At 56.0% G+C, this 22,691-nt stretch overlaps 2 protein-coding genes across 2 annotated transcripts; one reads left to right on the forward strand and one right to left on the reverse strand.

Annotated features, from left to right (window-relative positions):
* Window positions 1-592: 592 nt before the first annotated feature.
* LOC144952183 (uncharacterized) lies at window positions 593-4,917 on the forward strand. Its single transcript, XM_078882586.1, has 3 exons — window positions 593-615; window positions 1,886-1,949; window positions 4,622-4,917. Exons 2-3 carry the CDS (start codon window positions 1,934-1,936, stop codon window positions 4,915-4,917), a joined length of 312 nt encoding a protein of 103 aa, XP_078738712.1. The 5' UTR covers window positions 593-615; window positions 1,886-1,933.
* Window positions 4,918-7,041: 2,124 nt separating this feature from the next.
* Window positions 7,042-20,178, reverse strand: EBPL (EBP like). The gene is made up of 4 exons (XM_078882676.1): window positions 19,942-20,178; window positions 14,878-14,947; window positions 10,105-10,243; window positions 7,042-8,233 (listed from the first exon to the last, which is right to left on the reverse strand). Exons 1-4 carry the CDS (start codon window positions 20,161-20,163, stop codon window positions 7,882-7,884), a joined length of 783 nt encoding a protein of 260 aa, XP_078738802.1. The 5' UTR covers window positions 20,164-20,178; the 3' UTR covers window positions 7,042-7,881.
* Window positions 20,179-22,691: the final 2,513 nt, after the last annotated feature.

A 22,691-nucleotide genomic window follows, 5' to 3' on the forward strand; every position in this document is an offset into this window, starting at 1 on the left:
TAGTGTATACTGTAGTGTAGTAGTGTATAATGTAGTGTATAATGTAGTGTAGTAGTGTATAATGTAGTGTATAATGTAGTGTAGTAGTGTATAATGTAGTGTAGTAGTGTATAATGTAGTGTATAATGTAGTGTAGTAGTGTATAATGTAGTGTATAATGTAGTGTATAATGTAGTGTAGTAGTGTATAATGTAGTGTATAATGTAGTGTAGTAGTGTATAATGTAGTGTATACTGTAGTGTAGTAGTGTATACTGTAGTGTAGTAGTGTATAATGTAGTGTAGTAGTGTATAGTGTAGTGTATAATGTAGTGTATACTGTAGTGTAGTAGTGTATAATGTAGTGTAGTAGTGTATAGTGTAGTGTATAATGTAGTGTATAATGTAGTGTAGGAGTACGGTCACATGCCGTAGAACACGTTCGGAATCGACCACAGTAAAGCTGGACTTGCGGGCAGATCGAGCCGACACACGAAACCTCCGCCATCTTTGTCTTTGCCTCCACGTGCACCAGGACTTGCACGTGTGGCTGACCGTGTCTCACTGCGCATCATGCACCAGCTCATGCAACGGTCTCGTCTTTGTGACGTCACTCGCCGGGATTTCCCTTGGATTGGTGAGCAATGCACGCGAACGGCAAACTCGCCCGCCCGCTCGCCCGCCGCTCGCCCGCCCGCTCGCTCGCCCCACTCGCTCACTCACCGCCCGCTCACCCGCTCGCTCGCCCGCTCGCTCACTCGATCACTCACCCAACCGCTCCCCACTCGCTCACTCACTCACTCGCTCGCCCGCTCGCCGCTCGCTCACTCGATCACTCACCCAACCGCTCACCACTCGCTCACTCACTCACTCGCTCGCCCGCTCGCCCGCTCGCTCACTCGATCACTCACCCAACCGCTCACCACTCGCTCACTCACTCACTCGCTCGCCCGCTCGCTCACTCGATCACTCACCCAACCGCTCACCACTCGCTCACTCACTCACTCGCTCGCCCGCTCGCCCGCTCGCTCACTCGATCACTCACCCAACCGCTCACCACTCGCTCACTCACTCACTCGCTAACTCATCCACCACTCGCTCACTCACCCACCACTCACTCACACGCTCACCACTTGCTCACTCACTCACCCACTCGCTCACTCACCCACCACTCGCTCACTCACCCACCACTCGCTCAATCACCACTCGCTCACTTGCTCACCACTTGCTCGCTCGCTCACTCACCCACCCACTCGCTCACTCACTCACCCACTCGCTCACTCACCCACCCACTCGCACACTCACCCACCACTCGCTCACTCATCCACTCGCTCACCACTCACCCACTCGCTCACACGCTCACAACTCGCTCACTTACCACTCGCTCACCACTTGCTCACGTGTCCACACGCTCGCCCACTCACTCACTCACTCACCACTCGCCCGCCCGCCCGCTCGCTCGCTCACCCACTCACCACTCGCTCACTCACTCACCCACTCACCCACTCACTCACAAGCCCATTCGCTCACCCACTCGCTCACTCACTCCCCACTCGCTCACTCACCACTCACTCAGCCACTCGCTCACTCACCACACACACTCACCGCCCACTGTGTGTCTGTGTGTGTCTGTCTGTGTGTCCGTGTGTGTGTCTGTCTGTGTGTGTGTCTGTGTGTGTCCGTGTGTGTGTGTGTCTGTGTGTGTGTCTGTGTGTGTGTCCGTGTGTGTGTCCGTGTGTCTGTGTGTGTCTGTGTGTGTCTGTGTCTGTGTGTGTGTGTCTGTATGTGTGTGTGTGTCTGTGTGTGTCTGTATGTCTGTGTGTGTCTGTGTGTGTTTGTGTGTGTGTCTGTGGGTGTGTCTGTGTGTGTCTGTGTGTTTGTGTGTGTGGGTTCCTGTCTGCCTGTAGGTCGCCTGCTGCCTCTACTTCCTCCAGAGACGAACGGTGCCGGATCCCATGGTGCTCATGCAGGGTAAGCGACGTTTCGGTCTCGCGGCCTATGGCAGGAACGCTCCATAGATCTCCATGGGTCTCTGTTTTTCTGTGTGTCTCTATGGGTCTCTGTGTGTATCTATGGGTTTCTGTGTATCTCTGTGTGTCTCGATGGGTCTCTGTGTGTCTCTATGGGTCTCTGTGTGTCTATATGGATCTCTATGGGTCTCTATGTGTCTCTGTATATCTCTATGAGTCTCTGTGTGTCTCTGTGTGTCTCTATGGGTCTCTTTGTGTCTCTATGGGTCTCTGTGGGTCTCTTGTGTCTCTATGGGTCTCTGTGTGTCTCTATGGGTCTCTGTGGGTCTCTATGGGTCTCTGTGTGTCTCTATGGGTCTCTATGGGTCTCTGTGTGTCTCTATGGGTCTCTATGGGTCTCTGTGTGTCTCTATGGGTCTGTGTGTGTCTCTATGGGTCTCTGTGGGTCTCTGTGTGTCTCTATGGGTCTCTGTGTGTCTCTATGGGTCTCTGTGTGTCTCTGTGTGTCTCTATGGGTCTCTGTGGGTCTCTATGGGTTTCTGTGGGTCTCTATGGGTCTCTGTGTGTCTCTATGGGTCTCTATGGGTCTCTGTGTGTCTCTATGGGTCTCTGTGGGTCTCTATGGGTCTCTGTGTGTCTCTATGGGTCTCTGTGTGTCTCTATGGGTCTGTCTGTGTCTCTATGGGTCTCTGTGTGTCTCTATGGGTCTCTATGGGTCTGTGTGTGTCTCTATGGGTCTCTGTGTGTCTCTATGGGTCTCTGTGTGTCTCTATGGGTCTGTGTGTGTCTCTATGGGTCTCTGTGTGTCTCTATGGGTCTCTGTGTGTCTCTATGGGTCTCTATGGGTCTATGTGTGTCTCTATGGGTCTCTGTGGGTCTCTATGGGTCTCTGTGTGTCTCTATGGGTCTCTGTGTGTCTCTGTGTGTCTCTATGGGTCTGTGTGTGTCTCTATGGGTCTCTGTGTGTCTCTATGGGTCTGTGTGTGTCTCTATGGGTCTCTGTGTGTCTCTATGGGTCTCTATGGGTCTCTGTGTGTCTCTATGGGTCTGTGTGTGTCTCTATGGGTCTCTGTGTGTCTCTATGGGTCTCTATGGGTCTCTGTGTGTCTCTATGGGTCTGTCTGTGTCTCTATGGGTCTCTGTGTGTCTCTATGGGTCTCTATGGGTCTGTGTGTGTCTCTATGGGTCTCTGTGTGTCTCTATGGGTCTCTGTGTGTCTCTATGGGTCTGTGTGTGTCTCTATGGGTCTCTGTGTGTCTCTATGGGTCTCTGTGTGTCTCTATGGGTCTCTATGGGTCTCTGTGTGTCTCTATGGGTCTCTATGGGTCTCTGTGTGTCTCTATGCGTCTCTATGAGTCTCTACGAGTCTCTGTGTGTAACGCCACGCGTTTGACCTCCTTTCCCCCCCTCCTCCTCCCCCCTCACCCCCCTCCCTCCCCCCCTCCTCCCCCTCTTCCACCCCCCCAACTCCTCTCTCCTCTTCCTCCCCACCACCATCACCATCACCACCTCCACCATCACCACCACCACCACCACCATCACCACCACCACCACCACCATCACCATCACCACCTCCACCATCACCACCACCACCACCACCATCACCACCATCACCATCACCACCACCACCATCACCACCACCACCACCACCACCATCACCACCTCCACCATCACCACCATCACCACCACCACCATCACCACCATCACCATCACCACCTCCACCATCACCACCACCACCACCACCACCATCACCACCATCACCATCACCACCACCACCACCACCACCATCACCACCACCACCATCACCATCACCACCTCCACCACCACCAACAACACCACCACCAACACCACCTCCACCACCATCACCACCTCCACCACCATCACCATCACCACCTCCACCATCACCACCTCCACCACCACCACCACCATCACCACCTCCACCACCATCACCACCTCCACCACCACCATCACCACCATCACCACCACCACCACCAACACCACCTCCACCACCACCACCACCACCACCAACACCACCTCCACCACCACCATCATCACCACCACCATCATCACCACCACCACCACCTCCACCACCACCACCACCATCACCACCACCATCATCACCACCACTACCATCACCACCACCACCACTACCACCATCACCACCATCACCACCACCCCCACCATCACCACCATCACCACCACCATCACCACCACCACCACCAACACCACCATCACCACCACCACCACCATCACCACCACCACCACTACCATCACCACCACCACCACTACCACCACCACCATCACCACCATCACCACCACCACCACTACCATCACCACCACCACCACTACCACCACCACCATCACCACCATCACCACCACCATCATCACCACCACCACCACTACCATCACCACCACCACCACTACCACCACCACTACCACCACCCCCACCACCACCACCCCCACCACCCCCACCACCACCCCCACCACCCCCACCACCACCCCCACCATCACCACCACCCCCACCACCACCACCACCACCCCCACCACCCCCACCACCACCCCCACCATCACCACCACCCCCACCATCACCACCACCCCCACCACCACCACCATCACCACCATCACCCCCACCACCACCCCCACCATCACCACCATCACCACCATCACCACCAGAGCCCCACTTCTTCCACGACAGTGGGTACGGCGACGGCATTTTCGTCTTCCTCGACGATGAGCAGGAGGTGGAGGAGCAGGAGGTGGACCAAGAGGTGGACCAAGAGGTGGACCAAGAGGTGGACCAAGAGGAGGAGGGTGGAGGTGCTGGCTTGGTCGTCCACCCCGACCGCGACTTTGGCGACTTGGTGGACTTCGAGAGGAACGCCGGTGACCTCCGCTGGATGGAGCCCTTCCCGTGGGATGACGTAGACCACCACGATGACGATGACCACGTGATGCCCTGGGATGACTGAGTGGTGGTGGCAGCCGCGTGCATAAATAAAGCATCGTTCGAGAAGCCGTTGGTTGTGATTGTTGTTGTTGTTGTTTTTGTTGTTGTTGCTGTTACTTAATTTGTAAGCTTTCGTGAGATGCAGGAATTACTCATTGGTTCTTTCGGGAAAGTCACGTATCAAGAAACGTCGTGTGCTAGTATTTAATTGATTATTTTCTCTTCATACGTGACTTTACCGAAAGAACCAGAGTTTTTGTTGTTGTTGTTGTTGTGTTGTTGGTTCGTGTTAAACTGCCCCTACAAAGATACAAAGATCCGCCCCCCCGTGTAGCCTCTAACAGGCTGTCGGGGCAAGTGCTGTGAGCAGCACCTATAGACACACAGACAAAGGTCCCCCGTGTTGCCTCTAACAGGCTGTCGGGGCAAGTGCTGTTAGCGAGTAGCACCTGTGAAGGCTACCGGCACTGTGGCACACGAGGGGGTGGGTGGCCAGCACCACGCCCGGCCGCCTTTGTCTCTCCCCCAGTGGCGATGTTTACTGCACCTAGCCTGGCACAGCAGTCAACCCACGGCACCTGCTGGGTCTGTCCCGTGACCTCCTCCTCATGCACCTAGCCTGGCACAGCAGTCAACCCACGGCACCTGCAGGGTCTGTCCCGTGACCTCCTCCTCATGCACCTAGCCTGGCACAGCAGTCAACCCACGGCACCTGCTGGGTCTGTCCCGTGACCTCCTCCTGCACCTAGCTTGGCACAGCAGTCAACCCACGGCACCTGCTGGGTCTGTCCCGTGACCTCCTCCTCATGCACCTAGCCTGGCACAGCAGTCAACCCACGGCACCTGCAGGGTCTGTCCCGTGACCTCCTCCTACTGCACCTAGCCTGGCACAGCAGTCAACCCACGGCACCTGCAGGGTCTGTCCCGTGACCTCCTGCACCTAGCCTGGCACGGCAGTCAACCCACGGCACCTGCTGGGTCTGTCCCGTGACCTCCTCCTGCACCTAGCCTGGCACGGCAGTCAACCCACGGCACCTGCAGGGTCTGTCCCGTGACCTCCTCCTGCTGCACCTAGCCTGGCACAGCAGTCAACGCACGGCATGCCCACGTGATGCTCGCGTGTTGCGAGGTGGTGGCAGCATATGTCACAGAAGCGATGGACAGAAGGCCTTTGTAACGAGAAGCCCGATTTGCCGAAGGCACAAAGAGCACAACAGTCCAATAACGATGTTTAGACGTGATCTACGTCAATACGGCACAGCGTCACAGACACATTATTTTCAGCAAAAACGTCTGTCTCCTCTCTCCTCTCTTTGTCCACAGCTCTTCCGATGTGCATTTCAGCAAGGGCACCGCTGGCGGGAGGGTGAAATGTTTCGATTGTGGAGTCGAAGGGTGGCACCTGTCAGCATTCGATCGCTCGTTTTTAAATTCGAGTTATATTTACTTTTCGATTGAAAGCTTTCGTGACTGCAGCAGGGATTCATCTTCTTGGTTCTTTCGGTAAAGTCACGTAGAAGGGAAGTAATAAAATAATAAAAGTAAATTATATTATTATTATGTTATTTTATTATGTTTTATTTTTATTATTTTATTACTTCCCTTCTACGTGACTTTACCGAAAGAACCAAGAAGATGAATCCCCGCAGTCACGAAAGCTTTAAATCTAAATATAATATTATATTATTATATTATTTTATTACTTTCTTATATTATGTTATTATATTATTAAGTTGTATTTTAATTATTTTATTATTTCCCTTCTACGTGACTTTACCGAAAGAACCAAGAAGATGAATCCCTGCAGTCACGAAAGCTTTAAATCAAAATATAATAATATTACATTATTATATTATTATTTTATTTTATTATAATATTTAATTTAATTACTTTATTACATTATGTTATTACATTATTAAGTTGTATTTTTATTATTTTATTATTTCCCTTCTACGTGACTTTACCGAAATAACCAAGAAGATATATTTACTTTCTCAAAAAACGGGCGGACGGACGGACGGGAAATCTCCTGCCAACCCATCGTGCCAGAAACGATGGACCGACTCAGATCATCGCCACTTCCACTGGCCTCTCGCAACGCCACCACCAACAACCGCCATTCGCCACTAAGTGGCGGTGACGTCACCACGACGCTTGTGCCAGGCCAAGTGCACCTTGAGGCTGCCACGTGAAGTGTCGAACGCCCGCTGGCAGGAGGAGGTCACGGGGCAGACCCAGCAGGTGCCACGGGGCGACTGACCGAGATGACCGAGATGACTGGCTGATGCACCACCTGTGCCCCCTACTGTGCCAACTTGCTGTGCTTTAGCCACCCGGCGCTCCGCTCGTTGTTGTGAGCGTCGCTCCTGCGCCCACCGCCACCACACAGACACACACAGTTCCTGTGAGCGCTGTTGCATTGCTTTCATGGCTTTATTTTGGTGATTTCGAAAAGTGTATTGGTTTGGCCAGTTCGATTTAAAGCTTTCGTGACTGCAGGGATTCATCTTCTGTCTTTCAGGCGCTGTCTTCTCGACAGACCTGTTCTTCACCTGAGGACGGCTGCTTGCGTTGTGGCCGAAACGTCGTGAGAATTATTTGATGATGTTTTATTTTTATTATTTTATTATTTCCATTCTACGTGACTTTACCGAAAGAACCAAGAAGATGTATTGGTTTGGCCATGTTTGTTTGTTGCAGTACGGAGTTAGACTGTTGGCCTTAATCTAAGTTGTCTTGTGGTTGTTGTTGTTGTTTGACTTTTATGGCTTTATTTTGGTGATTTCGAAAAGTGTATTGGTTTGGCCATGTTTGTGTTGTTGTAGTACGGAGTTAGACTGATGGCCTTAATCTAAGTTGTCTTGCGGTTGTTGTTGTTGTTTGAATTGCATCCCACTGGGTTTTTTGCACGCAGCGTTGTGTTTCCTGCAATATTTTGCCGTCTTTTCTTGAATTTCCCGTTTGCACTCAGTCACACATAGTCACTTTAACATGTTTTCTTGTTCACGTTTTTGTCCGCTGCGCTTGCACCCGATTCACGAGCCGAATGGCTCACAGGGCTGCACCTAATCGATGAACTTGAACCACCGTCACCGTCACCGCCACCTCCACCGGCGGTGTCCACGCGCGGCCGGTGAGCGACCGAGATCGCTCTCCGCGACTGAACGAGCAGCAGGAGGGGCAGCAGCACCCAGAGGCCGTTGAAGAAGACAAGGTAGAGCCACAGGAGGTCGGCTCTGTCGGTGCGCAGGTTGGCGCTGCCCGCCAGCCACTCGGGTGCGAACGTCATCCAGCCTCCGTAGAGCTCGCACACGCACAGGCACACCTGCACAAAGTGGCTGCGGGCGGGAGGGGTGGTGTGGTGGTGGTAGAGGTGGGGTGGGTGGAGGCGGTGATGGTGTGGGTGAGGTTATGGTGGTGATGTGGGTGAGTGGTGTGAGTGGAGGTGGTGGTGGTGGTGGTGTAGGTGTTGGTGGTGATGTGGGTGAGTGGTGTTGGTGGTGATGTGGGTTAGTGAGTGGGTGGTGGTGGTGGTTGTGGTGGTGGTGTGGGTTAGTGAGTGGGTGGTGGTGGTGGTTGTGGTGGTGATGTGGGTTAGTGAGTGGGTGGTGGTGGTGGTTGTGGTGGTGATGTGGGTTAGTGAGTGGGTGGTGGTGGTGGTTGTGGTGGTGGTGTGGGTTAGTGAGTGGGTGGTGGTGGTGGTTGTGGTGGTGGTGTGGGTTAGTGAGTGGGTGGTGGTGGTGGTTGTGGTGGTGATGTGGGTTAGTGAGTGGGTGGTGGTGGTGGTTGTGGTGGTGATGTGGGTTAGTGAGTGGGTGGTGGTGGTGGTTGTGGTGGTGGTGTGGGTTAGTGAGTGGGTGGTGGTGGTGGTTGTGGTGGTGATGTGGGTTAGTGAGTGGGTGGTGGTGGTTGTGGTGGTGGTGTGGGTTAGTGAGTGGGTGGTGGTGGTGGTTGTGGTGGTGATGTGGGTTAGTGAGTGGGTGGTGGTGGTTGTGGTGGTGATGTGGGTTAGTGAGTGGGTGGTGGTGGTGGTTGTGGTGGTGGTGTGGGTTAGTGAGTGGGTGGTGGTGGTGGTTGTGGTGGTGATGTGGGTTAGTGAGTGGGTGGTGGTGGTTGTGGTGGTGGTGTGGGTTAGTGAGTGGGTGGTGGTGGTGGTTGTGGTGGTGATGTGGGTTAGTGAGTGGGTGGTGGTGGTGGTTGTGGTGGTGGTGTGGGTTAGTGAGTGGGTGGTGGTGGTGGTTGTGGTGGTGGTGTGGGTTAGTGAGTGGGTGGTGGTGGTGGTTGTGGTGGTGATGTGGGTTAGTGAGTGGGTGGTGGTGGTTGTGGTGGTGGTGTGGGTTAGTGAGTGGGTGGTGGTGGTTGTGGTGGTGGTGTGGGTTAGTGAGTGGGTGGTGGTGGTGGTTGTGGTGGTGATGTGGGTTAGTGAGTGGGTGGTGGTGGTTGTGGTGGTGGTGTGGGTTAGTGAGTGGGTGGTGGTGGTGGTTGTGGTGGTGGTGTGGGTTAGTGAGTGGGTGGCGGTGGTGGTTGTGGTGGTGGTGTGGGTTAGTGAGTGGGTGGTGGTGGTTGTGGTGGTGGTGTGGGTTAGTGAGTGGGTGGTGGTGGTGGTGGTGTGGGTTAGTGAGTGGGTGGTGGTGGTTGTGGTGGTGGTGTGGGTTAGTGAGTGGGTGGTGGTGGTGGCGGTGGTGGTGATGTGGGTTAGTGAGTGGGTGGTGGTGATGGTTGTGGTGGTGATGTGGGTTAGTGAGTGGGTGGTGGTGATGGTTGTGGTGGTGATGTGGGTTAGTGAGTGGGTGGTGGTGATGGTTGTGGTGGTGATGTGGGTTAGTGAGTGGGTGGTGGCGGTGGTTGTGATGGTGATGCGGGTTAGTGAGTGGGTGGTGGTGGTTGTGGTGGTGATGCGGTTAGTGGGTGGTGGCGGTGGTTGTGGTGGTGATGCAAACAACGTGGTTAGTGTTGTAGGTGGAGATGCGTCGTCACACGGACACCCCACAGTGTCACCACGGATACGGTGACACCCACAGCGCCCCCTTACCGGTAGAGCGGCATGACCCAGAGGTCGCAACCGGGTACCCGATACCCGTACCCTACCCGATACCCGGCTACCTGTACCCGGCCGGGTACGGGTACCCGTTTGCGACCCTGGTGCGGCCGGGTACGGGTACGGGTAAGGAATCAAAACCCGTTTGCGACCTCTGGCGTGACCCCTTACCGGTAGTGCTTGTCCTGGACAATGGCGAACACCAACAGCAGTGCCAGGGGACCCGCGACCGCCACCGTCAGGATCTCGAGGGCGACCACGGTGGGGTCCGAGTGAAGCCAGCGGCTGTCGGCACGGCCGTACTCCTTCCCTGCGGCACGGCGGGCACGGCACGGTCGACGCAAGGCGCCGTTTATTCATTTTGATCGTACCAGGCAGGTCCCGCTGCGCTTCCTACATCTCCAAAAAATAAACTCTTTTATTGTACCAGGCAAGGTGCCACTGAGCTCTCTAGATCACCTCTACAAACTAAACTATTGGACCAGGTAAGCTCCCACTGAGCTCTCTACATCACATCTACAAACTAAACTATTGGACCAGGTAAGCTCCCACTGAGCTCTCTACAACACCTCTACAAACTAAACTATTGGACCAGGTAAGCTCCCACTGAGCTCTCTACATCACATCTACAAACTAAACTATTGGACCAGGCAAGCTCCCACTGAGCTCTCTACATCACATCTACAAACTAAACTATTGGACCAGGTAAGTTCCCACTGAGCTCTCTACACCACCTCTACAAACTAAACTATTGGACCAGGTAAGCTCCCACTGAGCTCTCTACATCACCTCTACAAACTAAACTATTGGACCAGGTAAGCTCCCACTGAGCTCTCTACACCACCTCTCCAAACTAAACTATTGGACCAGGTAAGCTCCCACTGAGCTCTCTACATCACCTCTCCAAACTAAACTATTGGACCAGGTAAGCTCCCACTGAGCTCTCTACATCACCTCTCCAAACTAAACTATTGGACCAGGTAAGCTCCCACTGAGCTCTCTACATCACCTCTCCAAACTAAACTATTGGACCAGGTAAGCTCCCGCTGAGCTCTCTACAACACCTCTACAAACTAAACTATTGGACCAGGTAAGCTCCCACTGAGCTCTCTACACCACCTCTACAAACTAAACTATTGGACCAGGTAAGCTCCCACTGAGCTCTCTACAACACCACTACAAACTAAACTATTGGACCAGGTAAGCTCCCACTGAGCTCTCTACATCACCTCTACAAACTAAACTATTGGACCAGGTAAGCTCCCACTGAGCTCTCTACATCAACTCTACAAACTAAACTATTGGACCAGGTAAGCTCCCACTGAGCTCTCTACATCACCTCTACAAACTAAACTATTGGACCAGGTAAGCTCCCACTGAGCTCTCTACATCACCTCTCCAAACTAAACTATTGGACCAGGCAAGCTCCGACTGAGCTCTCTACATCACCTCTCCAAACTAAACTATTGGACCAGGCAAGCTCCGACTGAGCTCTCTACATCACCTCTACAAACTAAACTATTGGACCAGGTAAGCTCCCACTGAGCTCTCTACAACACCACTACAAACTAAACTATTGGACCAGGTAAGCTCCCACTGAGCTCTCTACATCACATCTACAAACTAAACTATTGGACCAGGTAAGCTCCCACTGAGCTCTCTACATCACCTCTCCAAACTAAACTATTGGACCAGGTAAGGTCCCACTGAGCTCTCTACATCACCTCTCCAAACTAAACTATTGGACCAGGCAAGCTCCGACTGAGCTCTCTACATCACCTCTCCAAACTAAACTATTGGACCAGGTAAGCTCCCACTGAGCTCTCTACATCACCTCTACAAACTAAACTATTGGACCAGGTAAGCTCCCACTGAGCTCTCTACAACACCACTACAAACTAAACTATTGGACCAGGTAAGCTCCCACTGAGCTCTCTACATCACATCTACAAACTAAACTATTGGACCAGGTAAGCTCCCACTGAGCTCTCTACATCACCTCTCCAAACTAAACTATTGGACCAGGTAAGGTCCGACTGAGCTCTCTACAACACCTCTGCAAACTAAACTATTGGACCAGGTAAGCTCCCACTGAGCTCTCTACATCACCTCTGCAAACTAAACTATTGGACCAGGCAAGCTCCCACTGAGCTCTCTACACCACCTCTACAAACTAAACTATTGGACCAGGTAAGCTCCCACTGAGCTCTCTACATCACCTCTACAAACTAAACTATTGGACCAGGTAAGCTCCCACTGAGCTCTCTACAACACCACTACAAACTAAACTATTGGACCAGGTAAGCTCCCACTGAGCTCTCTACATCACATCTACAAACTAAACTATTGGACCAGGTAAGCTCCCACTGAGCTCTCTACATCACCTCTCCAAACTAAACTATTGGACCAGGTAAGGTCCGACTGAGCTCTCTACAACACCTCTGCAAACTAAACTATTGGACCAGGTAAGCTCCCACTGAGCTCTCTACATCACCTCTGCAAACTAAACTATTGGACCAGGCAAGCTCCCACTGAGCTCTCTACACCACCTCTACAAACTAAACTATTGGACCAGGTAAGCTCCCACTGAGCTCTCTACATCACCTCTACAAACTAAACTATTGGACCAGGTAAGCTCCCACTGAGCTCTCTACATCACCTCTACAAACAAAACTATTGGACCAGGTAAGCTCCCACTGAGCTCTCTACAACACCTCTACAAACTAAACTATTGGACCAGGTAAGCTCCCACTGAGCTCTCTACATCAACTCTACAAACTAAACTATTGGACCAGGTAAGATCCCGCTGAGCTCTCTACATCAACTCTACAAACTAAACTATTGGACCAGGCAAGCTCCCACTGAGCTCTCTACATCACCTCTACAAACTAAACTATTGGACCAGGTAAGCTCCCACTGAGCTCTCTACAACACCTCTACAAACTAAACTATTGTACCAGGTAAAGTCCCGCTGAGTTCTCTACATCACATCTACAAACTAAACTATTTTATCGCCTCTTAGTTCTTTCGGTAAAGTCACGTATACGTAACAAAATGAAATTAAAATTAATCAAAATAAAAACAATAAAATCACGACGTTTTTTTATTAATTTTAATTTCATTTTATTTTACCTACGTGGTGACTTTACCGAAAGAACTAACAGTATGAATCCTTGCAGTCACATCCAGAATATTTCATCACCAGTAAGTTGATGTGGTGTGGCCGGAGTGCGCGTGGATTTCATCGCCGGTGAGTCCATGTGGTGTGGCCGGAGTGCGTGTGGATTTCATCGCCGGTGAGTCCATGTGGTGTTGCCGGAGTGCGCGTGGATTTCATCGCCGGTGAGTCCATGTGGTGTGGCCGGAGTGCGCGTGGATTTCATCGCCGGTGAGTCCATGTGGTGTTGCCGGAGTGCGCGTGGATTTCATCGCCGGTGAGTCAATGTGGTGTGGCCGGAGTGCGCGTGGATTTCATCGCCGGTGAGTCCATGTGGTGTGGCCGGAGTGCGCGTGGATTTCATCGCCGGTGAGTCCATGTGGTGTGGCCGGAGTGCGTGTGGATTTCATCGCCGGTGAGTCCATGTGGTGTTGCCGGAGTGCGCGTGGATTTCATCGCCGGTAAGTCGATGTGGTGTTGCCGGAGTGCGCGTGGATTTCATCGCCGGTAAGTCGATGTGGTGTGGCCGGAGTGCGCGTGGATTTAATCGCCGGTGAGTCCATGTGGTGTGGCCGGAGTGCGCATGGATTTCATCGCCGGTGAGTCCATGTGGTGTGGCCGGAGTGCGTGTGGATTTCATCGCCGGTAAGTCGATGTGGTGTTGCCGGAGTGCGCGTGGATTTCATCGCCGGTGAGTCCATGTGGTGTGGCCGGAGTGCGCGTGGATTTCATCGCCGGTGAGTCCATGTGGTGTGGCCGGAGTGCGCGTGGATTTCATCGCCGGTAAGTCGATGTGGTGTGGCCGGAGTGCGCGTGGATTTCATCACCGGTAAGTCGATGTGGTGTTGCCGGAGTGCGTGTGGATTTCATCGCCGGTAAGTCGATGTGGTGTTGCCGGAGTGCGCGTGGATTTCATCGCCGGTGAGTCCATGTAGTGTGGCCGGAGTGCGCGTGGATTTCATCGCCGGTGAGTCCATGTGGTGTTGCCGGAGTGCGCGTGGATTTCATCGCCGGTGAGTCCATGTGGTGTGGCCGGAGTGCACGTGGATTTCATCGCCGGTAAGTCCATGTGGTGTGGCCGGAGTGCGTGTGGATTTCATCGCCGGTGAGTCCATGTGGTGTTGCCGGAGTGCGCGTGGATTTCATCGCCGGTAAGTCCATGTGGTGTGGCCGGAGTGCGCGTGGATTTCATCGCCGGTAAGTCCATGTGGTGTGGCCGGAGTGCGCGTGGATTTCATCGCCGGTAAGTCCATGTGGTGTGGCCGGAGTGCGTGTGGATTTCATCGCCGGTAAGCCGATGTGGTGTTGCCGGAGTGCGTGTGGATTTCATCGCCGGTGAGTCCATGTGGTGTTGCCGGAGTGCGTGTGGATTTCATCGCCGGTAAGTCGATGTGGTGTTGCCGGAGTGCGTGTGGATTTCATCGCCGGTAAGTCGATGTGGTGTTGCCGGAGTGCGTGTGGATTTCATCGCCGGTGAGTCCATGTGGTGTGGCCGGAGTGCGCGTGGATTTCATCGCCGGTAAGTCGATGTGGTGTTGCCGGAGTGCGTGTGGATTTCATCGCCGGTAAGTCGATGTGGTGTTGCCGGAGTGCGTGTGGATTTCATCGCCGGTGAGTCCATGTGGTGTGGCCGGAGTGCGCGTGGATTTCATCGCCGGTGAGTCCATGTGGTGTTGCCGGAGTGCGTGTGGATTTCATCGCCGGTGAGTCCATGTGGTGTGGCCGGAGTGCGTGTGGATTTCATTGCCGGTGAGTCCATGTGGTGTGGCCGGCGAGCGTTGGCTTACACAGCACGGAGTGGACGCTATCCGACTCAGCCACGGAGCTCACCAGGGAGATGTAAACAAATGGACCCTCCTGCACACACAAAGACAAAGGTTTACCGCCTGTGTAGGCTCACACAGACTGTTGGGGCAAGTGCTGTGTAACTACACCACCGTCACTCACCAGCGTAGCTACTACAACAACAACAACCGCCATTCGCCACTAAGTGGCGGTGACGTCACTACGACGCTTGTGCCAGGCCAAGTGCACCTTGAGGCTGCCACGTGAAGTGTCGAACGCCCGCTGGCAGGAGGAGGTCACGGGGCAGACCCAGCAGGTGCCACGGGTCGACTGACTGAGATGACTGGCTGATGCACCACCTGTGCCCCCTACTGTGCCAATTTGCTGTGCTTTAGCCACCAGGCGTTCCGCTCGTTGTTGTGAGCGTCGCTCCACCGCCCTCCATTGTTGTTGGAGGGCGACTGCCTCCAACTGCCCAGCAGCGTCCTTCACGAGCCTCCTCCACAGAGGCCGATCTTGACACCGCTGGTACCAGTCATCGGCAAGTCCACTCAGCTCCACGTCCTCCTGTACCACATCACTCCATCTCTTCTCTAGCCCGTGCCGCGCCCGTTTATCCCCATCAATCCGGCCGAATAAAAGCTGTTTGGGCATGCGTGGCTGGGCATATGGGCTACATGACCCAGCCAACGCAGCCTTGCCTGCCGGAGGAGCTCACCGATGGGACTTTGTCGAGATCTTTCAAGGACTTGTGAGCTCCTCACACAATCCAGCCTGGCTAAACCCAGGATTGATCGTAGGCAGGCCAGCCTACATGTTTCTAACCGGCGAAGATGTTCCATTAGGGGGGTCCACGTTTCGCAAGCGTAGAGAAGGGAGGGAATGACCGTGGCCGAGAAGACCTGAAGCTTCGTGCGGAGCGACAGACCAGGTAGCTTCCACACAGCAGCGTTACGCAACCGATGAAAAGATATTGCCGCTCGACTGATTCGGAGTGAGACCTCTGCTGTTAAAACGGAGCCAGTCATGAGCACACTGCCCAGGTATGGGAAACTCTCCACTCTCTCCACTACTGCCCCATCACCGATTGGGAGTTGTGTGGGTGGAGTGTCCGATGGTACAAAATATCCAGGCAGGTGCTTAGTTTTGGTGGGGCTGATGGGAAGGCCCCCTCCCGACCTAGCCCCTCCCCACCTAGCCCCTCCCCACCTAGCCCCTCCCCACCTAGCCCCTCCCCACCTAGCCCCTCCCCACCTAGCCCCTCCCTGCACGACGGACACAATAATTCCCTGTGGGCTGGTGTAACCAGGATGTTCCTACCAGTATAATGGTAATAGGTGTGACGCTGTAGTGTAACGACACCACCCACCACCACCACCACCACCACCCACCACCACCAGCACCCACCACAACCACCCACCCACCACCCACCACCACCACCACCACAACCACCACCACCATCACCCACCCACGACCCACCACCCACCACCACCACCACCCACCACCCACCCACCATCACCCACCACCACCACCACCCACCCACCACCAGCACCCACCACCACCACCCACCCACCACCCACCACCACCACCAAAACCACCACCACCATCACCTACCCACGACCCACCACCCACCACCACCACCACCCACCACCACCACCCACCACCCACCCACCATCACCCACCACCACCACCACCACCCACCCACCACCAGCACCCACCACCACCACCCACCCACCACCCACCACCACCACCACCACCACCCACCACCACCACCCACCACCACCACCACCACCCACCACCACCACCCACCACCCCCACCACCACCCACCACCCCCCACCACCACCACCCACCACCCCCCACCACCACCACCCACCACCACCCACCACCACCCACCACCACCCACAACCACCACCCACCACCAACTCACCACCACCCCACCACCACCCACCACCACCACCCACCACCAACTCACCACCACCCACCACCACCCACCCACCACCACCCACCACCACCCACAACCACCACCCACCACCACCACCATCACCCACCACCACCCACCACCACCACCACCCACCACCACCCACCACCACCACCCCACCACCCCACCACCACCACCAACTCACCACCACCCACCACCCACCCACCACCACCACCAACCCACCACCACCACCCACCCACCACCACCAACCCACCACCACCCACCACCACCCACCACCACCCACCAACCACCACCACCACCCACCACCACCACCACCACCCACCACCACCCACCACCACCACCCACCACCACCACCATCACCCACCACCACCCACCACCACCACCACCCACCACCACCCACCACCACCACCCCACCACCCCACCACCACCACCAACTCACCACCACCCACCACCCACCCACCACCACCACCAACCCACCACCACCACCCACCCACCACCACCAACCCACCACCACCCACCACCACCCACCACCACCCACCACCACCACCACCCACCACCACCACCCACCACCACCCACCCACCACCACCACCCACCACCACCCACCACCACCACCACCACCCATCACCACCACCCACCACCACCACCACCACCACCCACCACCACCACCACCACCCACCACCACCCACCACCACCACCCCCACCACCCACCACCACCACCACCACCCACCACCACCACCACCCACCACCACTACCCCCACCACCCACCACCACCACCCACCACCACTACCACCACCCACCACCACCACCCACCCACCACCACCACCACCCACCCACCACCACCCACCACCACCACCACCCACCACCAACCCACCACCACCCACCACCCCACCACCCCACCACCACCACCACCAACTCACCACCACCCACCACCCACCACCCACCCACCACCACCACCAACCCATCACCACCCACCACCACCACCCACCACCACCACCCCCACCACCCACCACCACCCACCAACCACCACCACCCACCACCACCACCACCCACCACCACCACCCACCACCACCACCACCACCCACCACCACCCACCACCACCACCACCCACCACCACCACCCACCACCACCACCCACCACCACCCACCACCACCCACCGAATACCACCACCACCACCACCACCACCCACCACCACCACCACCCACCACCACCCACCACCACCACCACCCCCCACCACCACCACCCACCACCCCCACCACCCACCACCACCCACCACCACCACCCACCACCACCACCCACCACCACCACCACCACCCACCACCACCACCACCCACCACCCACCACCACCACCACCACCCACCACCACCACCACCACCACCCACCACCCACCCACCACCCACCACCACCCACCACCACCACCCACCCACCACCCACCACCACCCACCACCACCACCACCACCCACCACCACCACCCACCACCACCCACCCACCACCACCCACCACCACCCACCACCAACTCACCACCACCACCCACCACCAACTCACCACCACCCACCACCACCCACCACCACCACCAACCCACCACCACCCACCACCCCACCACCCCACCACCACCACCACCAACTCACCACCACCCACCACCACCCACCCACCACCACCACCAACCCACCACCACCACCACCAACCCACCACCACCCACCACCACCACCCCCACCCACCACCACCCACCAACCACCACCACCACCCACCCACCACCACCACCACCCACCACCACCACCACCACCCACCACCCACCACCACCCCCACCACCACCACCACCCACCACCACCACCACCCACCACCCACCACCACCACCACCCACCACCACCACCCACCAACACCACCAACCACCCACCACCACCCACCACCATTACCACCCACCATCACCACCACCCACCACCACCACCCACCACCACCACCACCACCCACCAACCACCACCACCACCCACCACCCACCCACCAACCACCACCACCACCACCACCACCCACCACCACCCACCAACCACCACCACCACCACCCACCAACCACCACCACCACCCACCACCCACCACCCACCACCACCCACCACCACCCACCAACCACCACCACCACCCACCAACCACCACCACCACCCACCACCCACCACCCACCCACCACCACCACCCACCACCACCCACCACCACCCACCAACCACCACCACCACCCACCACCCACCACCCACCCACCAACCACCACCACCACCACCACCCACCACCACCCACCACCCACCACCACCACCACCACCACCACCCACCACCACCACCACCACCCACCACCCACCACCACCACCACCACCACCACCCACCACCACCACCACCCACCACCACCCACCACCACCCACCAACCACCCACCAACCACCACCACCACCACCCACCACCCACCACCCACCACCACCACCACCCACCACCACCCACCACCCACCACCACCACCACCCACCACCACCACCCCCACCACCACCACCACCCCCACCACCCCCACCACCCACCACCACCACCACCCACCACCCACCACCACTACCCACCACCACCCACCCACCACCACCACCAACCCACCACCACCACCCACCACCACCACCCACCACCACCACCACCACCCACCACCACCCACCCACCACCACCACCACCACCCACCACCACCACCACCACCCACCACCACCACCCACCACCACCACCACCCACCACCACCCACCAACCACCACCCACCAACACCACCACCCACCAACCACCACCCACCACCCACCACCCACCACCACCACCACCACCCACCACCCACCACCCACCCACCACCACCACCACCACCACCCACCACCCACCACCCACCCACCACCCCCACCACCACCACCACCACTACCCACCACCACCACCCACCCACCCACCCACCACCCACCACCCACCACCACCACCACCCACCACCACCACCACCCACCCACCACCACCACCACCAACCCACCACCACCACCCACCACCACCACCACCACCCACCACCACCACCACCACCAACCCACCACCACCACCCACCACCACCACCAACCCACCACCCACCACCACCAACCCACCACCACCACCCACCAGAGTAATGTGCACCATTGCGTCGTAGAGCAGCCAGGCTACGACCCACCGCTCTGTGGGCGGCAGCTGGCGACTCGCTCCCACCGCTCTCGACGCAGCGAGAGCCACCGCTGCCTGGAGGGCGCAGAGGGCGAGTGACAGGCACGCGGCTCGGCTTGGCCACGTGGGGTCATCGTCTCCAGCAGTAGCAGCAGCAGCAGCAGAGGCAGCAGGCATCTCCATCACTGTCGCGCGCGTGTGGGTGGGTAGGGGGTGGGTTGTGGGGGGGGGTGGGTAGGGAGTGGGTAGGGGGGGTAGGGGGTGGGTGGGTGGTGGGTGGGTTGTGGGTAAGGGTGGGTTTAGGGGTGGGTAGGGGGTGGGTGGTGGGGGGGTAGGGGGTGGGTGGGTGGTGGGTGGGTGGGGGTGAGTTGTGGGTGGGAAGGGGGGTGGGTTGTGGGTGGGTAGGGGGTGGGTAGGGGGGGGTGTGGTGTGGGTGGGTTGTGGGTGGGTAGGGGTGGGTGGGTAGTGGGTGGGTGGGTAGTGGGTGGGTGGGGGTAGTGGGTGGGTGGGGGTAGGGGTGGGTGGGTGGGGGGTGGGTAGGGGTGGGTGGGTAGTGGGTGGGTGGGTAGTGGGTGGGTGGGGGTAGGGGTGGGTGGGTAGGGGTGGGTGGGTAGTGGGTGGGTGGGGGTAGTGGGTGGGTGGGGGTAGGGGTGGGTGGGTGGGGGGTGGGTTGTGGGTGGAGGAATCGCCGCTTCGCCCTGGGGATGGGTTTATTCATCATAAATGACGTCACGCGTTTTTGGACGATTTTTGACCCCCGACCCCCTTCGTCACACGACGTCACAAAAAGTCAGACCCCCCCTCAAATATGACGTCACTAAAGCTCTGCCCCCCCCCAAAAAAATATAAAACGTGCTTCAAATCGCTTTAAACTATTGTCATTGTAGTGCGTATTTAATGTGGCGCTGCAACTCTGATGTTGTAGGAGAAAACATTTATTAAAAAAGTAGAACGCGTTGCCTGTATTTATTTATTTATTAAAGTTGCGAATTTTGATGTGACGTCACATTTCTCACCCCCTCCCCCCTCCCTCGTCACACATCGTCACAAATGTCTGACCCCCCCCTCACCCCCTAGGTGCGTGACGTCATTTATGGACGGCCCCATATTAAAAAGTCTATTTAGTTAAGTAGAACGTGTTGTCTTTATTTATTTATTAAAGTTACGAATTTTGATGTGACGTCACATTTCTCAAACCCCTCCCCCCTCGTCACACAGCGTCACAAATGTCTGACCCCCCCCCTCACCCCCCCCCCCCAGGTGCGTGACGTCACTTTCTTGAGCTGACGTCATTCGTGATGGCCACGTGCAAGAGAGATGAAGAGCTTCGTTGGGTCTTCCGGAAGATGTTTCTGAACGCGACGCTCATCTTCCTCTTCCGGAAGATCTTTACTCACGACGTACGTCTTCCTCTTCCGGAAGATGTTTCTGAACATGACGCCCCGTGCTTCCTCTTCCGGAAGATGTTTCTGAACGCGACGCTCATCTTCCTCTTCCGGAAGATCTTACTCACGACGTACGTCTTCTACTTCCGGAAGATGTTTCTGAACGCGACCTTCATCTTCCCCTTCCGGAAGATCTTTACTCGCAACGCCTGTCTTCTTCTTCTGGAAGATGTTTCTGAACATGACGCCCCCGTTCTTCTACTTCCGGAAGATGTTTCTGAACGCGACGTTCATCTTCCTCTTCCGGAAGATCTCACTCACAACGCCTGTCTTCTTCTTCCGAAAGATGTTTCTCAACGCGACGCCCCGTTCTTCTACTTCCGGAAGATGTTTCTGAACGCGACGTTCATCTTCCTCTTCTGGAAGATCTTACAACGCCTGTCTTCTGAGCATACTGCTCCGTTCTTCCTCTTCCGGAAGATGTTTCTGAACGCGACCTTCATCTTCCCCTTCCGGAAGATCTTTACTCGCAACGCCTGTCTTCTTCTTCCGGAAGATGTTTCTGAACATGACGCCCCGTGCTTCCTCTTCCGGAAGATGTTTCTGAACGCGACGTTCATCTTCCTCTTCCGGAAGATCTTACAACGTCTGTCTTCTGAGCATACTGCTCCGTTCTTCCTCTTCCGGAAGATGTTTCTGAACACGACGTTCATCTTCCTCTTCCGGAAGATCTTACAACGCCTGTCTTCTGAGCATACTGCTCCGTTCTTCTTCTTCCGGAAGATGTTTCTGAACGCGACGTTCATCTTCCTCTTCCGGAAGATCTCACTCACAACGCCTGTCTTCTTCTTCCGGAAGATGTTTCTGAACGCGACGCCCTGTTCTTCTACTTCCGGAAGATGTTTCTGAACAAGACGTTCATCTTCCTCTTCCGGAAGATCTTACTCACGACGTACGTCTTCCTCTTCCGGAAGATTTTCTGAACACGACGTTCATCTTCCTCTTCCAGAAGATCTCACTCACAACGCCGGTCTTCTTCTTCCGGAAGATTTTCTGAACGCGACATCCTTCTTCCTCTTCCGGAAGATCTTACAACGCCTGTCTTCTACTTCCGGAAGATATTTGTGAACTTGACGCCCCGTTCTTCCTCTTCCGGAAGATGTTTCTGAACGCGACGTTCATCTTCCTCTTCCGGAAGATCTCTCAGAATTTCGCTCCACTTCCGGAAGTAGCTTCCGAACGCGACGTTCATCTTCCTCTACCGGAAGATGTTTCTGAACACAACGCTCATCTTCCTCTTCCGGAAGATTTTTCTGAACGCAAAGT

This window comes from Lampetra fluviatilis, chromosome 66, assembly GCF_964198595.1.
Source record: "Lampetra fluviatilis chromosome 66, kcLamFluv1.1, whole genome shotgun sequence".
NCBI classification, from domain to species: Eukaryota; Metazoa; Chordata; class Hyperoartia; order Petromyzontiformes; family Petromyzontidae; genus Lampetra; species Lampetra fluviatilis.